This window comes from Myxine glutinosa, chromosome 6 (assembly GCF_964187855.1).
Source record: "Myxine glutinosa chromosome 6, kmMyxGlut1.1, whole genome shotgun sequence".
Classification (NCBI taxonomy): domain Eukaryota; kingdom Metazoa; phylum Chordata; class Myxini; order Myxiniformes; family Myxinidae; genus Myxine; species Myxine glutinosa.
Genome location: NC_136266.1, coordinates 177,225,609 through 177,239,427, shown reverse-complemented (window position 1 = coordinate 177,239,427; position 13,819 = coordinate 177,225,609). Strand labels below are relative to the sequence as shown.

General features: G+C 45.4%; 1 protein-coding gene across 1 annotated transcript in view; it reads right to left on the bottom strand.

Annotated features, from left to right (window-relative positions):
* LOC137429501 (uncharacterized) overlaps nt 1-13,819 on the bottom strand; it is a 278,822-nt gene that overhangs the window by 28,556 nt on the left and 236,447 nt on the right. Inside the window, exons 56-58 of the mRNA XM_078781105.1 lie at nt 11,560-11,807; nt 9,710-9,902; nt 8,453-8,562 (exon numbers count right to left, since the gene is read on the bottom strand). Coding sequence (XP_078637231.1) covers nt 8,453-8,562; nt 9,710-9,902; nt 11,560-11,807 — 551 coding nt within the window. The remainder of the gene's footprint in view (nt 1-8,452; nt 8,563-9,709; nt 9,903-11,559; nt 11,808-13,819) is intronic.

Here is a 13,819-nt window from a genome sequence, read left to right as displayed (position 1 = left end):
TCAGAGAGGTCAGTAGGGGAGACTGGGGAGAATTGAGACAGGGGATGGCAGGATAAGGGGGGGCAGGTGGTTTGAGGGGGAGCGGGTGCGGCGGTGGTCAAGCTGTTGTAGATGTTTTCAATTTTGCGTTGGAAGAATGAAAGGAAGGAGATGCAGTTGTCTATTGTGAATGACTGGGTGGTGGTGTTCAGGGGGCTGAGGAGTTTGTTTATTGTAGAGAAGAGTGCTTTTGGGTTTCCGGAGCCAGAGTGGATAATTTGAGAGTAGTAGGCGGAGCGGGCGCGGGAGAGGGCATCTTTATAGTGTTGTATGTGGTCCTTGTAGGCCTGGGAGTGAACTGTGAGACCTGTTTTATTGCGGAGTCTTTCAAGTTGGCGAGCACGAGTTTTCATTAGGCGGAGCTCAGGGGTAAACCAGGGAGCAGAATGGGTGAAAGAAACTGTTTTGGTTTTTATAGGCGCAATTTGGTCAAGGCAGGAAGAGAGAGTGTGGTTGTAGTAGTCAGTGAGGTCAGAAGGGGTGTGGAGGTCAACGAAGGGAGAAGTGGACATTTTTTCAGAGAGGGTCGATGAGAATGAGGCAGGTGAAAAAGCGTTTAGCTTACGGAAGTTGATAGTGCGATAATGCCTTGGTGCTGGGGTGGGGATGTTGATGGTCAGAGTGATGGCTAGGTGGTCAGAGAGAGTGAGGTCGGAGCCAGAGAGATGGTGCAAAATTAGTCCAGTAGAGCAGACAAGGTCCAAAATGTGACCACGGTTATGGGTAGGAAAGTTGACATGTTGAGTGAGGTTAAAGCAGGTGAGTAAATCAGTGAAGTCAGTGGTTAGCGTGGAGTCAGTGGAGTCCATGTGGATATTGAAATCACCAAGGAGGAGGATTGAGGGGGAGAGGGAACATAGCTGGGTCAGAAAGTAGGAGAAGTCAGACAGGAATGATGGGTGTGGTTTGGGAGGGCGGTAGACAACAGCCATGACTGAGTGTGTGTGACCAGAGAGTTTAAAAGCCAGGTGTTCAAATGATGGAGCAGATGAGATGGAGATGAGGTTGGTCTTGATGTCTTGTCGGTGAATAACGGCAATTCCACCACCTCGGCCCTCCGAGCGTGGTTTATTGATGTAAGAATATCCATTGGGTGTGGTGAGGTTGAGCGTGTAGTAGTCCAGTGGTTGTTGCCAGGTCTCAGTGAGACAGAGAAAGTCCAGTTTATTTTCCAGGATGTAGTCGTTCAGGATGAGGCATTTGTTGTTGAGGGACCGGGTATTGAACAGGGTGAGCTTGATGTTGTTTTGTACGGCGGGTATGAATCCAGGTGATTTGGCCAGGGTTCGCAGACAGGAGGTGCGATTTTGTGCGTTGTTGTGACCAGGTGTGTTGGGACGATGAGTGGGAGTGCGCTGAGCCGACCAGAGGATGGGGATGGAGTGACCTGATTGTAAATAAACAAACTTACGACCGGAGCCACGGTGAATGTACCTGGGTCGACGCAGGAGTCCATTCGATCTGATTGCAGAGATGCATGATGGGGTGGAGCGGGTTTTAAGCAGGAGAAGCCTTGCGGCAGAGTACCGCAGAGCCATGCCAGCAGGAGCGAAGGCAAAGCGAGCACGCGGCCAAGGGTGAGGAGGCGAAACAATCGACACAACCAACGGGAGTGGGCCCGAGGAAACAGCGATGGAGACGAGCAGGTGAAGCCCGGAGCAGCAGAGCAGAGCCGGGACCGCGCAGAGGAAGACTCAATGGCCATAAATCCGCCACGACCACCAGGAAAGCAAGACACGGACAATGGTCCAGTCAGAGAAGCGGCGAGCAAACGACGCCAGCGTCCTCTCACGACCGGACCGGAAAACGGAAGTCTTGACCATGAACAAAGAATATCATTAAATTACACAGCATTTTTCAGCGAGAAAGAGGAACTTGATCACTACTTGATCACTCCAACTAGATTGCGCAATAATAATAATAATTAAAACTGCGAGCAGTGATGCCCCGCCTGCCCCGGGGACAAAGACGCCCCATTCTGATTGGACAAGTGCGTGACGATGTTATTGACAACGCCAACCCGGACCCGATTATTATGCAATGTTTGAACTGAATCGATCGAAAAATGAAGGAGATATATTTTAGAGGTTTTTCATGAAATCCAGTATGGCCACCATGTCATGTGACATATGACGTCATCCTTAGGATATACATCAATTCAAGTGGCATACGACAAGTGCTCCAAGTTTCAACTCAATTGATCGAAAAATGAAGGACAGATGTGTTTCAAAGTTTTTCATAAATCCAATATCTTGTCGACATGTCACGTGACCTATGACATCATTAATTTTCATCAATTTTGTTATATTTTTCATTGCCAGACCATGTGACAGATCCCAAAAAAAATCATATTCAAGCTCTTATTGACGTGTAGATGCCACAAAAAATATTTGGTGTTGATCAGATATTTAATTTTTCACCTCAACGTAGCTGCCAAACCGCTTCACTGATGACGTCATATTGAACAACTTTTTTGCATCATGGGTAATCGATCATAACCTGGCAGGAATCGAATCAATAGCATTTGCGGTTTTGGGGAGGATTTTTTAGTTTTTACTTAAATCCAAGCTTGTTGCCATGGTGATTGCAAAATTCGGAAAAAAAGATGGCAGCGATTCCCAATGGCCCCAACATTCCTGGAAAGTTTCAATTTGATGGGAGCAACAGTGCCGATGCTACAGCTCCCACAAAATTCGGCGGAAGGAATAATAATAAGTCCATTAACAATAGGAGAGAGACCTCGTCCATTATACTTGGTTGAAGCTGAAGGGAAAGGTGTATGCTGCATGTGTGAGAAGTGTTATGATTTATGGGAGCGAGACATGGGTAATGAACTAAGAGCAGCAACGAAGGCTGGAAAGGGTGGAAATGCGAATGGTTCGATGGATGTGCGGAGTATCCTTGAGAGAGAGGAAGACAAATGATGAATTGCGAAAGATGATGTGAATAGAGCCTGTGATTGATGCTGTGAAGAGGAACAGGTTGAGATGGTTTGGTCATTTGTTGAGGAAGGATGAAAGTGACTGGTTGAGAAGAGTGATGGAAATGAATGTAGAAGGAAGAAGAGGACGGGGAAGACCGAGAAAGACTTGGCTAAAGATGGTGGAAGAAGAAATGCGGGCAAGGGGGTTAACAAGGGGAGATGCAGAAAATAGGGCAAAATGGAGAAGATTGTCATGGGGACCGCAAGGCTGACCCCCGCTCTAGCAGGGAAAATAGCCTTAAAATGCACGTTGTTGTTGTTGTTGTCCATTATACTTGGTCCCTTAATAACAATAATAATTTGCCCTTCATAGGCTCTCATGATGGCAACGATAACTCGGCCACTCTTTGCGAAAGACAATGTGGGATCTTTAACATAAACCAACGACCAGTGCTGGCAGACGGGTCGTCAGATTGAAGTCCTCCAGAAGGACAGCGCAGACATTGATGGTCCGCACAGCATGTGATACACCAGTATGAAGTTTATACTGTGGTTAAGATTCGAACCCAGGAAGTGCAGCTCAAAAGCAAGATAGGCCCATCACAAGAGGCTATTCTGGTGAATTTAAGTTGCATCATATATCCATTAACACAAAAACAACAACAATCCACACACCACTGATCATGTCCACAGCAATTTGCAAACCAATGCTTGCAACCACAACAAACCACAATTGAGGAGATCCTGCGAGATCTTGTTGGGGCAGTCACGGTTTTTCGAAGCTGTCCACGATCTTCACACACGCTCGAAGTTAAGAGATTGTTCACAATTGTATTTTTGTCGAAACTGTATTTATCTAACGTGTGTGTACCTGTAGTGTGTCCCTCGGCAGATTCTCGATGTTAATCTTTCATACCTGTACAAAATAGTCGAGTATTTCGTGCTGCGCGGCCTAGTTGTTGAAGCTTCCTATCTTGAGGCTTGGTTCTCTCCCGGCATGCAAAGTGCAGTTATTTTTCCATTCATGTGTTTGTCAAATTTCAACTCGTTATTTTATCGTCTATGCGTTATAGTTTGTTTATAGTTAGTTTTGGTTTGAATTTCCTGTACCTCGTAATTAATTAATCGTGTTCTGTTTGCTCCGGGTGTGCGGCCTTCTACCCTGAGGCTACCCCCGTCGGTGGTTGTTAACTTTAAGTTCCCTACTTCGAGTTTTGCTTGGTTCTTAGATTTTTCCCTTCTCCCCCGAACATCTACTCTTTGTCTGATGTTTTAAATCCCCACCCCCCATCAAACCCCCCCCCCCCCCAAAAAAAACCAAAAACATTTATTTCCTTTTCTCCACGTGTGCCGTTTCGGGTGCTTCTGTCCATGTGCGCTGTCTCACCCCGCCCCCATTATCCCCTTGCCTTACACCTTTTGCCCTGTTCACGTGACTCGTGGTTGTCCCTCGCGGCCCTCTCCCCGTTGGTATTTTGTGAATATATGATTGTTCTTCACGGTTCTGTTTAAATATTATTTAAATATGTTTAAACTTTCCCCCTGCAGTGTTTTATTCAGTGGTATATCACAACACGCTGTTTTTCTTCCTATTTAAAAGGCTTTTTTCAATTTTCTCTCCAACTCATTCCACTTCAAAAAAAAAATTCAATCTCTTATATGTCTCCCTCACTACATGGTCTAAATTCACATTCATTCCATCCCTCCTCCATCGTTCTTAATCGGATCGCTAACTTGAAAATCACAATAAACCCAATTTGCTATCAATGTTCGTCTTTCATTAATCATCCACTTTCTAAACTCCCCCCTTGCCCCTCCCCTCCAAATCCCTCCCTTTCCCCTCCACTCCTAAACTCCCCCCTTGCCCATCCACTCCGAAACTCCCGCCTTGCCCCTCCCCTCCTAAACTCCCCCCCCCACCCCTCCCCTTCAAAACTTCCCCCCATACCATTCCTCTCCAATTCTCCCTCCTCCACCCTCCTCCTCAAAGCCGCCTCCTCCCCACTTCGTGTCCCTTCTATCTCATACCTCCACCTCCCCCAACCTTCTACTTTCCTCTGCCCCACCTCAAACAACCCCTCACTGTGCCTCATCCCATCACCATCAAACCTTTCGTCCTCCTCATCCTTCCGTCCTCCTCATCTTGTAACTCTTCTGTAATCTCTGACAAACTATCAACTGCTCTCCCTACCTCCCCCTCTCATCCTTCATCTTACCATACCCCTCCCCTCCCCTGTCCTGCACCCGATGCTCCCCCTCTCTCCTCATTAACGGTATGGACCTCAAACATCCGGGGCCTTTGCTCAAACCTGACTGATCTCTCCATACAGGTTGCTTCTGACAATCCAGACTTGATCTGCTCAACAGAAACTTTCTTCCTTCAAGATGTCTCTGATTCATTAATATCTCTTCCTGGTTACTCGCTCCTCTGGTATGATAGACCTGAGCCTCGTCCTGGTGGTGGGGTTGCTATCTTTATGAAAAACTCTCTTCCTCACTCTCCTTGCACTGCCCTCTCTACACCTCACCTCCAGGAGTACCTCTGGCTACGGCTTCCTCTCCGCTCCCACCTATTGTTCATATGTGTTCTGTACCGTCCTCCAAACAGTGATGACTCCATTTACATTTCGCTGTCTGACAACATGGACCAACTTCTATCCACCCATCCCAACTCTCTCTTCCTCATATGTGGCGACTTCAACTGTCATCATGCCAGCTGGCTGGGTGTGGGTTCCTCTCTCACCAGTCATGGCACCTCAGCAAAGGACTTCTGTGACTCACTGGGATTGACACAATCTGTCAATTTCCCAACCTGGATCTCAGTCAATGGAGTATCTTCTCTTCTGGACTTGGTTATGTCATGACTAACTTCCCTGCAAATGTCTGCTGCTCTTCTTCTGCTCCAATCGGTTCTTCTGATCATGTGCTTGTTAAAGTGGACATCTCTCTGGCCATTCTCAGAGAGCCTCCTCAGCGTCGACGAGTCTGGCATTTCACTCAGGCGGACTGGCACGATCTTCAAGCAGCCATCAATCATCTGGACTGGTCTCCCATCTCTACTACCTCTGACATCAATTCTTCCTGGGAATTCTTCCAAAGCAAACTGCTCTCTCTCTCATGCACAGATTTATCCCATCTTGTCTTCAGTTGTCTTACCCTTCGTCCCGTCCATGGTACACGGAATCTTGTGGTGAGGCAGTTCCCCTGGAATAACTTGCCTTTGCCTCTTCGAAGGCAAATCCAACTGAAGGCAATCTCAGTTCCTTCCACCATGCTCGGAACAAGTGTGTGTCTACCCTCAGGAGTGCCAGGAAGCTCTATCTCTCCACACTCAAGAATGAACTCTCAAACCTGTCTCCTCCTCCAAATCCTGGTGGCGTCTCGTCAAATCCGTTTCTGGTGTTTGGTCCCCCTCCATCCCCTCCCTTACCTCAAATGGCTACACAGTTGACACCGCATGTGACAAAGCCGAATGCCTCAACTCTGTGTTTGCCTCAAAATCTTGTGTCCCAAACCCATCTCTCTCTGTTCCCATCTTACCCAGTTGAACCCAACTGCTCCTGGACTCTGTGTCCTTCTCTCCTGACAAGGTCGAGAGGTTTTTGTCAAACCTCGACTCTGATTCTGCAACTGGACCAGACGGCATCAGCCCACGGGTCCTAAAATCCTGCTCTGCCGCTCTATCTCAACCTCTCTCTGCTCGTTTCACCCTCTCTTTTGCTCAAGATCATCTGCCAGCATCTTGGAAATCAGCAAACATTACCGCTTTACACAAAAAGGTGCTAAAACAGATCCTTGCAACTATAAAACCAATCAGCCTGCTCCCAATTATCAGCAAAGTCATGGAATCCATCATTGCTTTGGATATCAAATCCTTCCTCTTCTCCAATGGCTTGATCTCCGATCATCAATTTGGATTCAGACCAGGTCATTCTACTTTGGACATGCTGCTTCTGCTGTCTCAACAATGGATGGAGGTCCTCAATGCCAAACAGGAAATCAGAGCTGTCTCCCTTGACATATCACGTGCTTTCGATAGGGTCTGGCACCCAGCTCTGCTCACCAAACTCTCCTCCTATGGTATCCATGGAAATCTCCACGCATAGCTTGAGGACTTCCTCTTTGGTCGTAGTCAATGTGTGGCCCTGAATGGATTTCTCTCATCTCCCCTTCCTGTTCAGGCTGGAGTTACCCAAGGCAGTGTTCTGGGCCCTTTGCTTTTTCTGGTCTTCATCAATGATCTCTCCGACTCTCTGGAAAATCCTCTCTATCTCTTTGCTGATGACCCCACTCTCTGCCGCTCCATTCCTCTTCCCTCAGATTGGCAGTCTGCAGCCTCCTCACTCTCTGAAGACCTGGACAAAATCACAGACTGGTCAAACAAGTGGAACATGTCTTTCAATCCTGACAAATCTCACACTCTTACGATGTCTCTCCGAAAAGACCAACCGGACAACCCTCCCATCTACTTTCTCAACAATCCTCTCCAAGAAGTTCTGTTGCTCAAGCTTTTGGGTCTCACTATCTGCCAGGATCTTTCCTGGGAAAACCACATTTCCAAGCTGGCCTCCAAAGCCAGTCGCCGACTGGGCATCCTCCGTGGTGCGAAGTCCTTCTTTGGCACACCTGAGCTCCTCACCACATACAAGGCTTTCATCCACAGCTCAATGGAATACTGTTCTCCCCTATGGACCGGTGCTCCTGCCTCACACCGAGCTCGGCTTCACGCTGTTGAAACCAAAGCTTTCAGAATCATTGGAATCTCCTGCGATGAAGCTAACTCCGAGGGCCTTTCACTCGCTCACCGCAGGCAGGTTGGTGGTCTTTCTGTCTTCTACCGACTCCTCTCCGGCCTTGCTCCCCCAGCTCTATCTGCGCTCTGTCCCCCAAATATTCCTACAGGTCGCACAAAATCTGCCAGCAACCCTCTTATGGTTAAACTGCCGAAATCTCGGCTCTCTGCTCACCTTCACTCTTTCATTCCTCTTTTCTCCCGGAACAAACTCCCACACTCCCTTCAATCCCACTCCCCCCTACAGGTCTTTAAAACAGCTGTTCACCACCATCTCTTATCTTCCCCCATCCAAAACCTTGATCTTTTCTACCCCCGCTAATTCACCCCAGATCCACCTTTTTTGAAATTCCAACTTCTTTCCTGGAAGTCCTTGCAGTGTCCATATGTTTTATACCTCTCCCACCCCCCCCCCCCTTCCCAAGCCCCCCTGCCCCCAACCCCCCAAAGCCCTCTCCCTTCCACAGATCTCTCGATGTCCCTGTTCTCAAATGTTGTGTTTGTGTCCTTCCCCCTCTCTCCCCCATCTTGTCTACCGCTCCCCTTATTTTTGTGTTTTATGTGTCGGTTTTTCTTTCTGTGTGATTATTGTTAGCTCTTTCACGAGCCTCGATATTGTATACAAAAAAAAAAAAAAAAAATCTGCACAACACAACTTAAAATGACAACCAACAATCCCATCAACAACCAAAACTCACTCATCAGTCGTTCTGAGGAGAGTTCTTCCGGATGTGGGCCACAGGTCTCCGGTCAGCATTTTGAATGTTGTAGTTTTTCCAGCTCCGTTGATTCCAAGCAGTCCGAAACACTGGAAATGACAAACACATAGGATGGTACAAGATATAAACTTATTGGAATGGTTCTTCAATGGGGCTTAGCGTGTTTGTGAATGAATGTAAAGGAAGCGCGCACACACACACGAACACACACACACACACACACACACACACACAACAACAACAACAACACAACACACAACAACACAACACAACACACCTTCTCAACTTATTGTTTGCTGTAATAGGAGGTTTGTATAGTAAATTGCACATTTTAGAGTCCAAAATGGATATTAATGTTTAAAGCTGCTCCAGTAGCTCCTCCAGTAGAAGAAGAAGTCACACATGAACATTGTTATGTGTACTATAAATCATATACAATCACTTAAAAAGGCAGACACTAGTCTCAAAAATGGCGATGCAATACAGGAATTCATGTCTGTATTCCATACGTCTTACGGTTCCTCCATTGGGTTGACATAATTGATTGTTGTTTCTCCCATTTTAATGTTCACTAGAAGTACCCTCTCCCTACAGGAGTGGACAGAGGGGTTATGTTATTATCCTTATTCAAACATGGAATTTAAAATACCTGTCGCTGCCTAATTAAAAACACCTGACTGCAATGGAAAACGTGGGGACAGGAAGACTGCACTGTAAAGGTTGGGACTTGTAATACCCACTCTCGCCTGAAGGTGGCGCTACACGATACACATTTACATAGAGATTTTCGTCCCCTCCCCAAGACCACCAGAAAAGATAAAAAATACCCCAGTACACTAATTGGGGTCATGCTGATCCTATGTAGCAAATCTGGATATAATCGACCAAGAACTGTATGAGGAGTAGAGAAACAAACAAACAAACAAACAAACACACCGGTGCATGAAATGTAGTAAGGATAATGTTAAATGAAAATGAATTTAATTGGAATTAATAGTGTACGGTACTGCATTTTGAGTTGCTGGGAATGATTTATTCGCTTAAACTCTGAATGAATTGTCTTGTGCTGTTGACGATAACATGTAGATTAAACATTCACCATTACTGGTTTACATGCAAACTTTTGTGAATCGAATGTGACTTTGTAACGTTTCCATTTTTTGGAAGTGGTCGATAGCAATTTCCCTGTAGAGGTCTCTGCACTTTCATACACAAACATCTCCACAAGGTTTTTACCTCTCCTTTTGAGACTCCAAAGTAAATTCCATCCACAGCAGTAAACTTCCGTTGGAGTCGTTGATACCGCTTGTGAAGCCCAACCACTTGCAGTACATCATTTTGGACTCTTCCCTCTTCTATTCTGATCCTCTCCGCCAGCACATCCTCATCCAAGTTAGCTGGTGGGACTTGATACTTGTCTTTAGTTTTCCTGTTGGCCAAAAGGGTGAATGGGTGAAGACATGACTTTAATCAGGTAAATAATTGGTCCTTTGACCCAGGTTCATCTCTCAATCCTTATTGTGCCTGAAGAGACCACCAGGCAAATTTTCTTATAATAATATGGAAAGGTAACCAAAATCCAGGATGTCCATCAAGAAATGACAAATTGATAAATTAAGCATTTAACAATTATCTCATGGGAAGGTTATTAAAAATAGGGGCAATACCCTTGGGTGCTCACCTGGTGGAATAATGATATTGAGGAGGGCGACAAAGGTTGTTGTCAATTTTGGCGGAATCATGTTTGTAGTTTCAGAGAAGAGAGCAAATATGTATTTTGGGGGGATCAAACCCCCGTAGACCTCATTAGACCGCAATTTTTGAACAACCCTTGGTACATCACGGATGATGAAGTTTGTGTTCAAGTTTCATCGAAATTGTGTATAGTTTTGGAGAAGAGAGCAAATACATATTTTGGGGGACAACCCCACCGTATACCCCTTTAGACCCCATTTTTTTTTATGTCGTGAACAAACCTTTGTACATCACGGGTAATGAAGGTTTTAGCGAAGTTTCATCGAAATATTGTGTGTAGTTTTTTTTTTTTTTTTTTTTTTTTTTGTATACAAGATCGAGGCTCGTGAAAGAGCGAACATTAATCACACAGAAAGACAAACAGACACACAAAACAAATAACATCGGGAGCGGTAGACAAGATGGGGAGAGAGGGGGAAGGACACAAACACAACATTTAAGAGCAGGGACCGAGAGACATGGAGACATCGAGAGAACTGTGGGAGGGAGAGGGCTTTGGGGGGGAGGCATGGGAAGGGGGGGGGGGGGTGGGAGAGGTATAAAACATATGGACACTGCCAAGACTTCCAGGAAAGAAGTTGGAATTTCAAACAAGGTGGATCTGGGGTGAATTAGTGGGGGTAGAAAAGATCAAGGTTTTGGATGGGGGAAGATAAGAGATGGTGGTGAACAGCTGTTTTGAAGACCTGGAGGGAGGAGTGTGATTGAAGTGAGTGTGGGAGTTTGTTCCAGAGGCGGGAGAAAAGAGGAAGAAAAGAGGAAGAGGAAAAGAGGAAGAAGAAAAGAGGTAGTTTCAGAGAAGAAAGCAAATACCTATGTTGGGGAAAAGAGGAAGAGGAAAAGGAAGGTCAAAGAAGGAAAAGGAAAGGAAAAGAGGAAAAGAGGAAGGAAAAGAGGAAGAAAAGAGGAAGAGGAAAAGAGGAAGAAGAAAAGAGGTAGTTTCAGAGAAGAAAGCAAATACCTATGTTGGGGAGGGTCAAACCTGGACCCACCTTGACCACCGGTAGACCCCTTTTGACCCTGATATTTTAATGTTGTGAACAAACTTGAGTTGCAACAAACCAAATATAATTTTAGCCAAGTTTGGTCACAATCCCATCAGCAGTTTCAGAGAAGAAGTTGCAACTGTTTACAAACTGATGGACGGACGGGCTACGTCGTAGGTGAGCTAAAAATGAAGGTCAATAAAGCAATCCAACTCTAAAATATATAGAATTATAGATTTTCTGGAGGAAAGGTACGGGGTAGTGGGGGAGGGGGATTGGTGGGATCTTAGGTTGAGTATCTTTCAGGAAAAGCAAATATTTAAATTCCTGCAGTGTATTGCTCACCTGAAAAGAGTCTTTCTCAACACGAGACGCAAACACAGGAACAGGACTCCTTGCACAGCCATGGCCAATAAATGGCTTCCTGTGAAGTCCCAACCATAGGAGGGAGAGGTGGTGGGAGTGCCAAAAAGCAACAAGGATCGTGACTTTTCCATGTAGTGTTTAGACAGTTTGACGAAGCCTTGTCCCAGGCAGAATTGTGGGAAGATGAGGTAGAACCACTCCAAGACATCTTTGGCCGCGTCTAGGCTCTGGGGTGGAGAAAGAAAAAAAAACACCTTTAGAGGCCATTTTTCCCCGCAAAGCGGGGGTTGGCCTTTTTCGGGAACCGTGGTTGTTGTTGTTTTTTCGGTCCCCTTTTTGGAGAGATTTTTGGGGTGGAGAGATTACACAATAACACTCTCTACCCTCAGCAGAATACAAGCATTTAGAGATAAATGTAAAAAGGTACTGCAGAACAAATACTGCAAATAGGTGGAAGTAGAGAAGTTACTGTATGTTCAAAGTAGATGTATTTGTTGAAAAATAAATAATGTAACTAGAACAGCACTCAGTAGAGAGCATACCTCCACCTGGTTGGCCAGATCACTCAATGGTGAAGAATCACTTAAAAAAAAATTATACTAGCTGGATCCGGATCCGGATCTTCACCAAAATTGGATCGATTATTCCTTGTGACACGTACAACCTCTTCACAAAGTTTCGTCCAAATCCGTCGACAACGTTTTGAGATATCCTTCTGTGTATCGTTTTTGGCCAGATCTCCCAATGGTGAAGAATCACTTTAAAAAAAATTATACTAGCTGGATCCGGATCCGGATCTTCACCAAAATTGGATCGATTATTCCTTGTGACACAGACAACCTCTTCACAAAGTTTCGTCCAAATCCGTCGACAACGTTTTGAGATATCCTTCTGTGTATCGTTTTTGGCCAGATCTCCCAATGGTGAAGAATCACTTTTAAAATTCTAGTAGCCGGATCCGATCCGGATCTTCACCAAAATCTAATAATCTTGTCCTTTTCACATACGCTACATCTCTGCCAAATTTCGTCCGAATCCGTCCACAACTTTTTGAGGTATCTTGTTCACAAACGGACAGACAGACATACATGGGTGAAGACATAACCTCCATCCACCGATGGCGGCGGAGGTAATAATATTTAGGATGATATTGAGGGAACTGTTGCTGAGGATGTGAATGGGATCAAAAGAGCTTTTACTGATGATGTTAAGGAGGAATTGAGTATTTAACAAGATGAAAGTATAAGAGTGAAAAAGATATCGTGCTGGTATGCAAAAGTGAATCCATCTTCGGTGGCGGAGGTGAGAATGCTTGCAAAGGGTTGACTGCACAAAATTGTAGGATCAAAATTAGGATCAAAATAGGATCAAAATTAATAAATAATTTGCGTAATAAGTTTAACGCCATTAAATTAACTACATGTATGAGGGATATTTGGAGAGTTCTAAAATGAGATGCTCTCCAGCCCAAGAATGACAGCATTGTTCTTTTTCAACACTGAGTTCCTTACATCAAAGTAGCTGCTTAATTTGTCCTGTAAACTCTCGACTCCAGTAAAACATGACTTTTCAGATTGTCACTTCATCCATGGCCCAATTACTTATCATCGGCCAATCGGTGACCACACAGGTGGGACTTCAAATGGCAAGACTAATAAATAGTCGCTCTGAGCCAGGTGTGGGATATACGTTGAGTGACGTAGCTGCTCAAATCCACAGTCACAAACAACAGTCTTCTTTTTGCATCATACAGTGTTGAGGGCCGTGGAGGAGCGAAAGCGCAGAACAGGTAAATGGCAGAGCGGAGGAGGATTTTCTCGACCTGGTGTGACCTGTGATTACTGATTGACTATAAATTGATGTAATATAAATTGATGCAACGGCTCTGTATCAATCAGTCGTGTGGTACTCATTTGGCCGACCTCAGAAGGATGACAGGCCGAGTCAACCCACCTGGTGTTAATTCAACGGCGTTGACAGGGGCTCCAACTCAGGACCCAAATATCTCGAACCAGCCACGTTAACCGTTAAGTGAACACCAGGCTTCGTCCAAATGGTCATTAGTAGACAATGAATTGCATCACAAAGTGTGCCGTCCCTTGGGGGACGTTAAGCTGGATGTCCAATGTGCTAGCATCAGTTGGTGGACGTTAATGTTCCCACGGTGTCTTTTGTGAAGAGTCGACGAGTTATTGCCCTCACCCTAAATTAATTCTAAATCTCTGCCACCTTCAGGCCT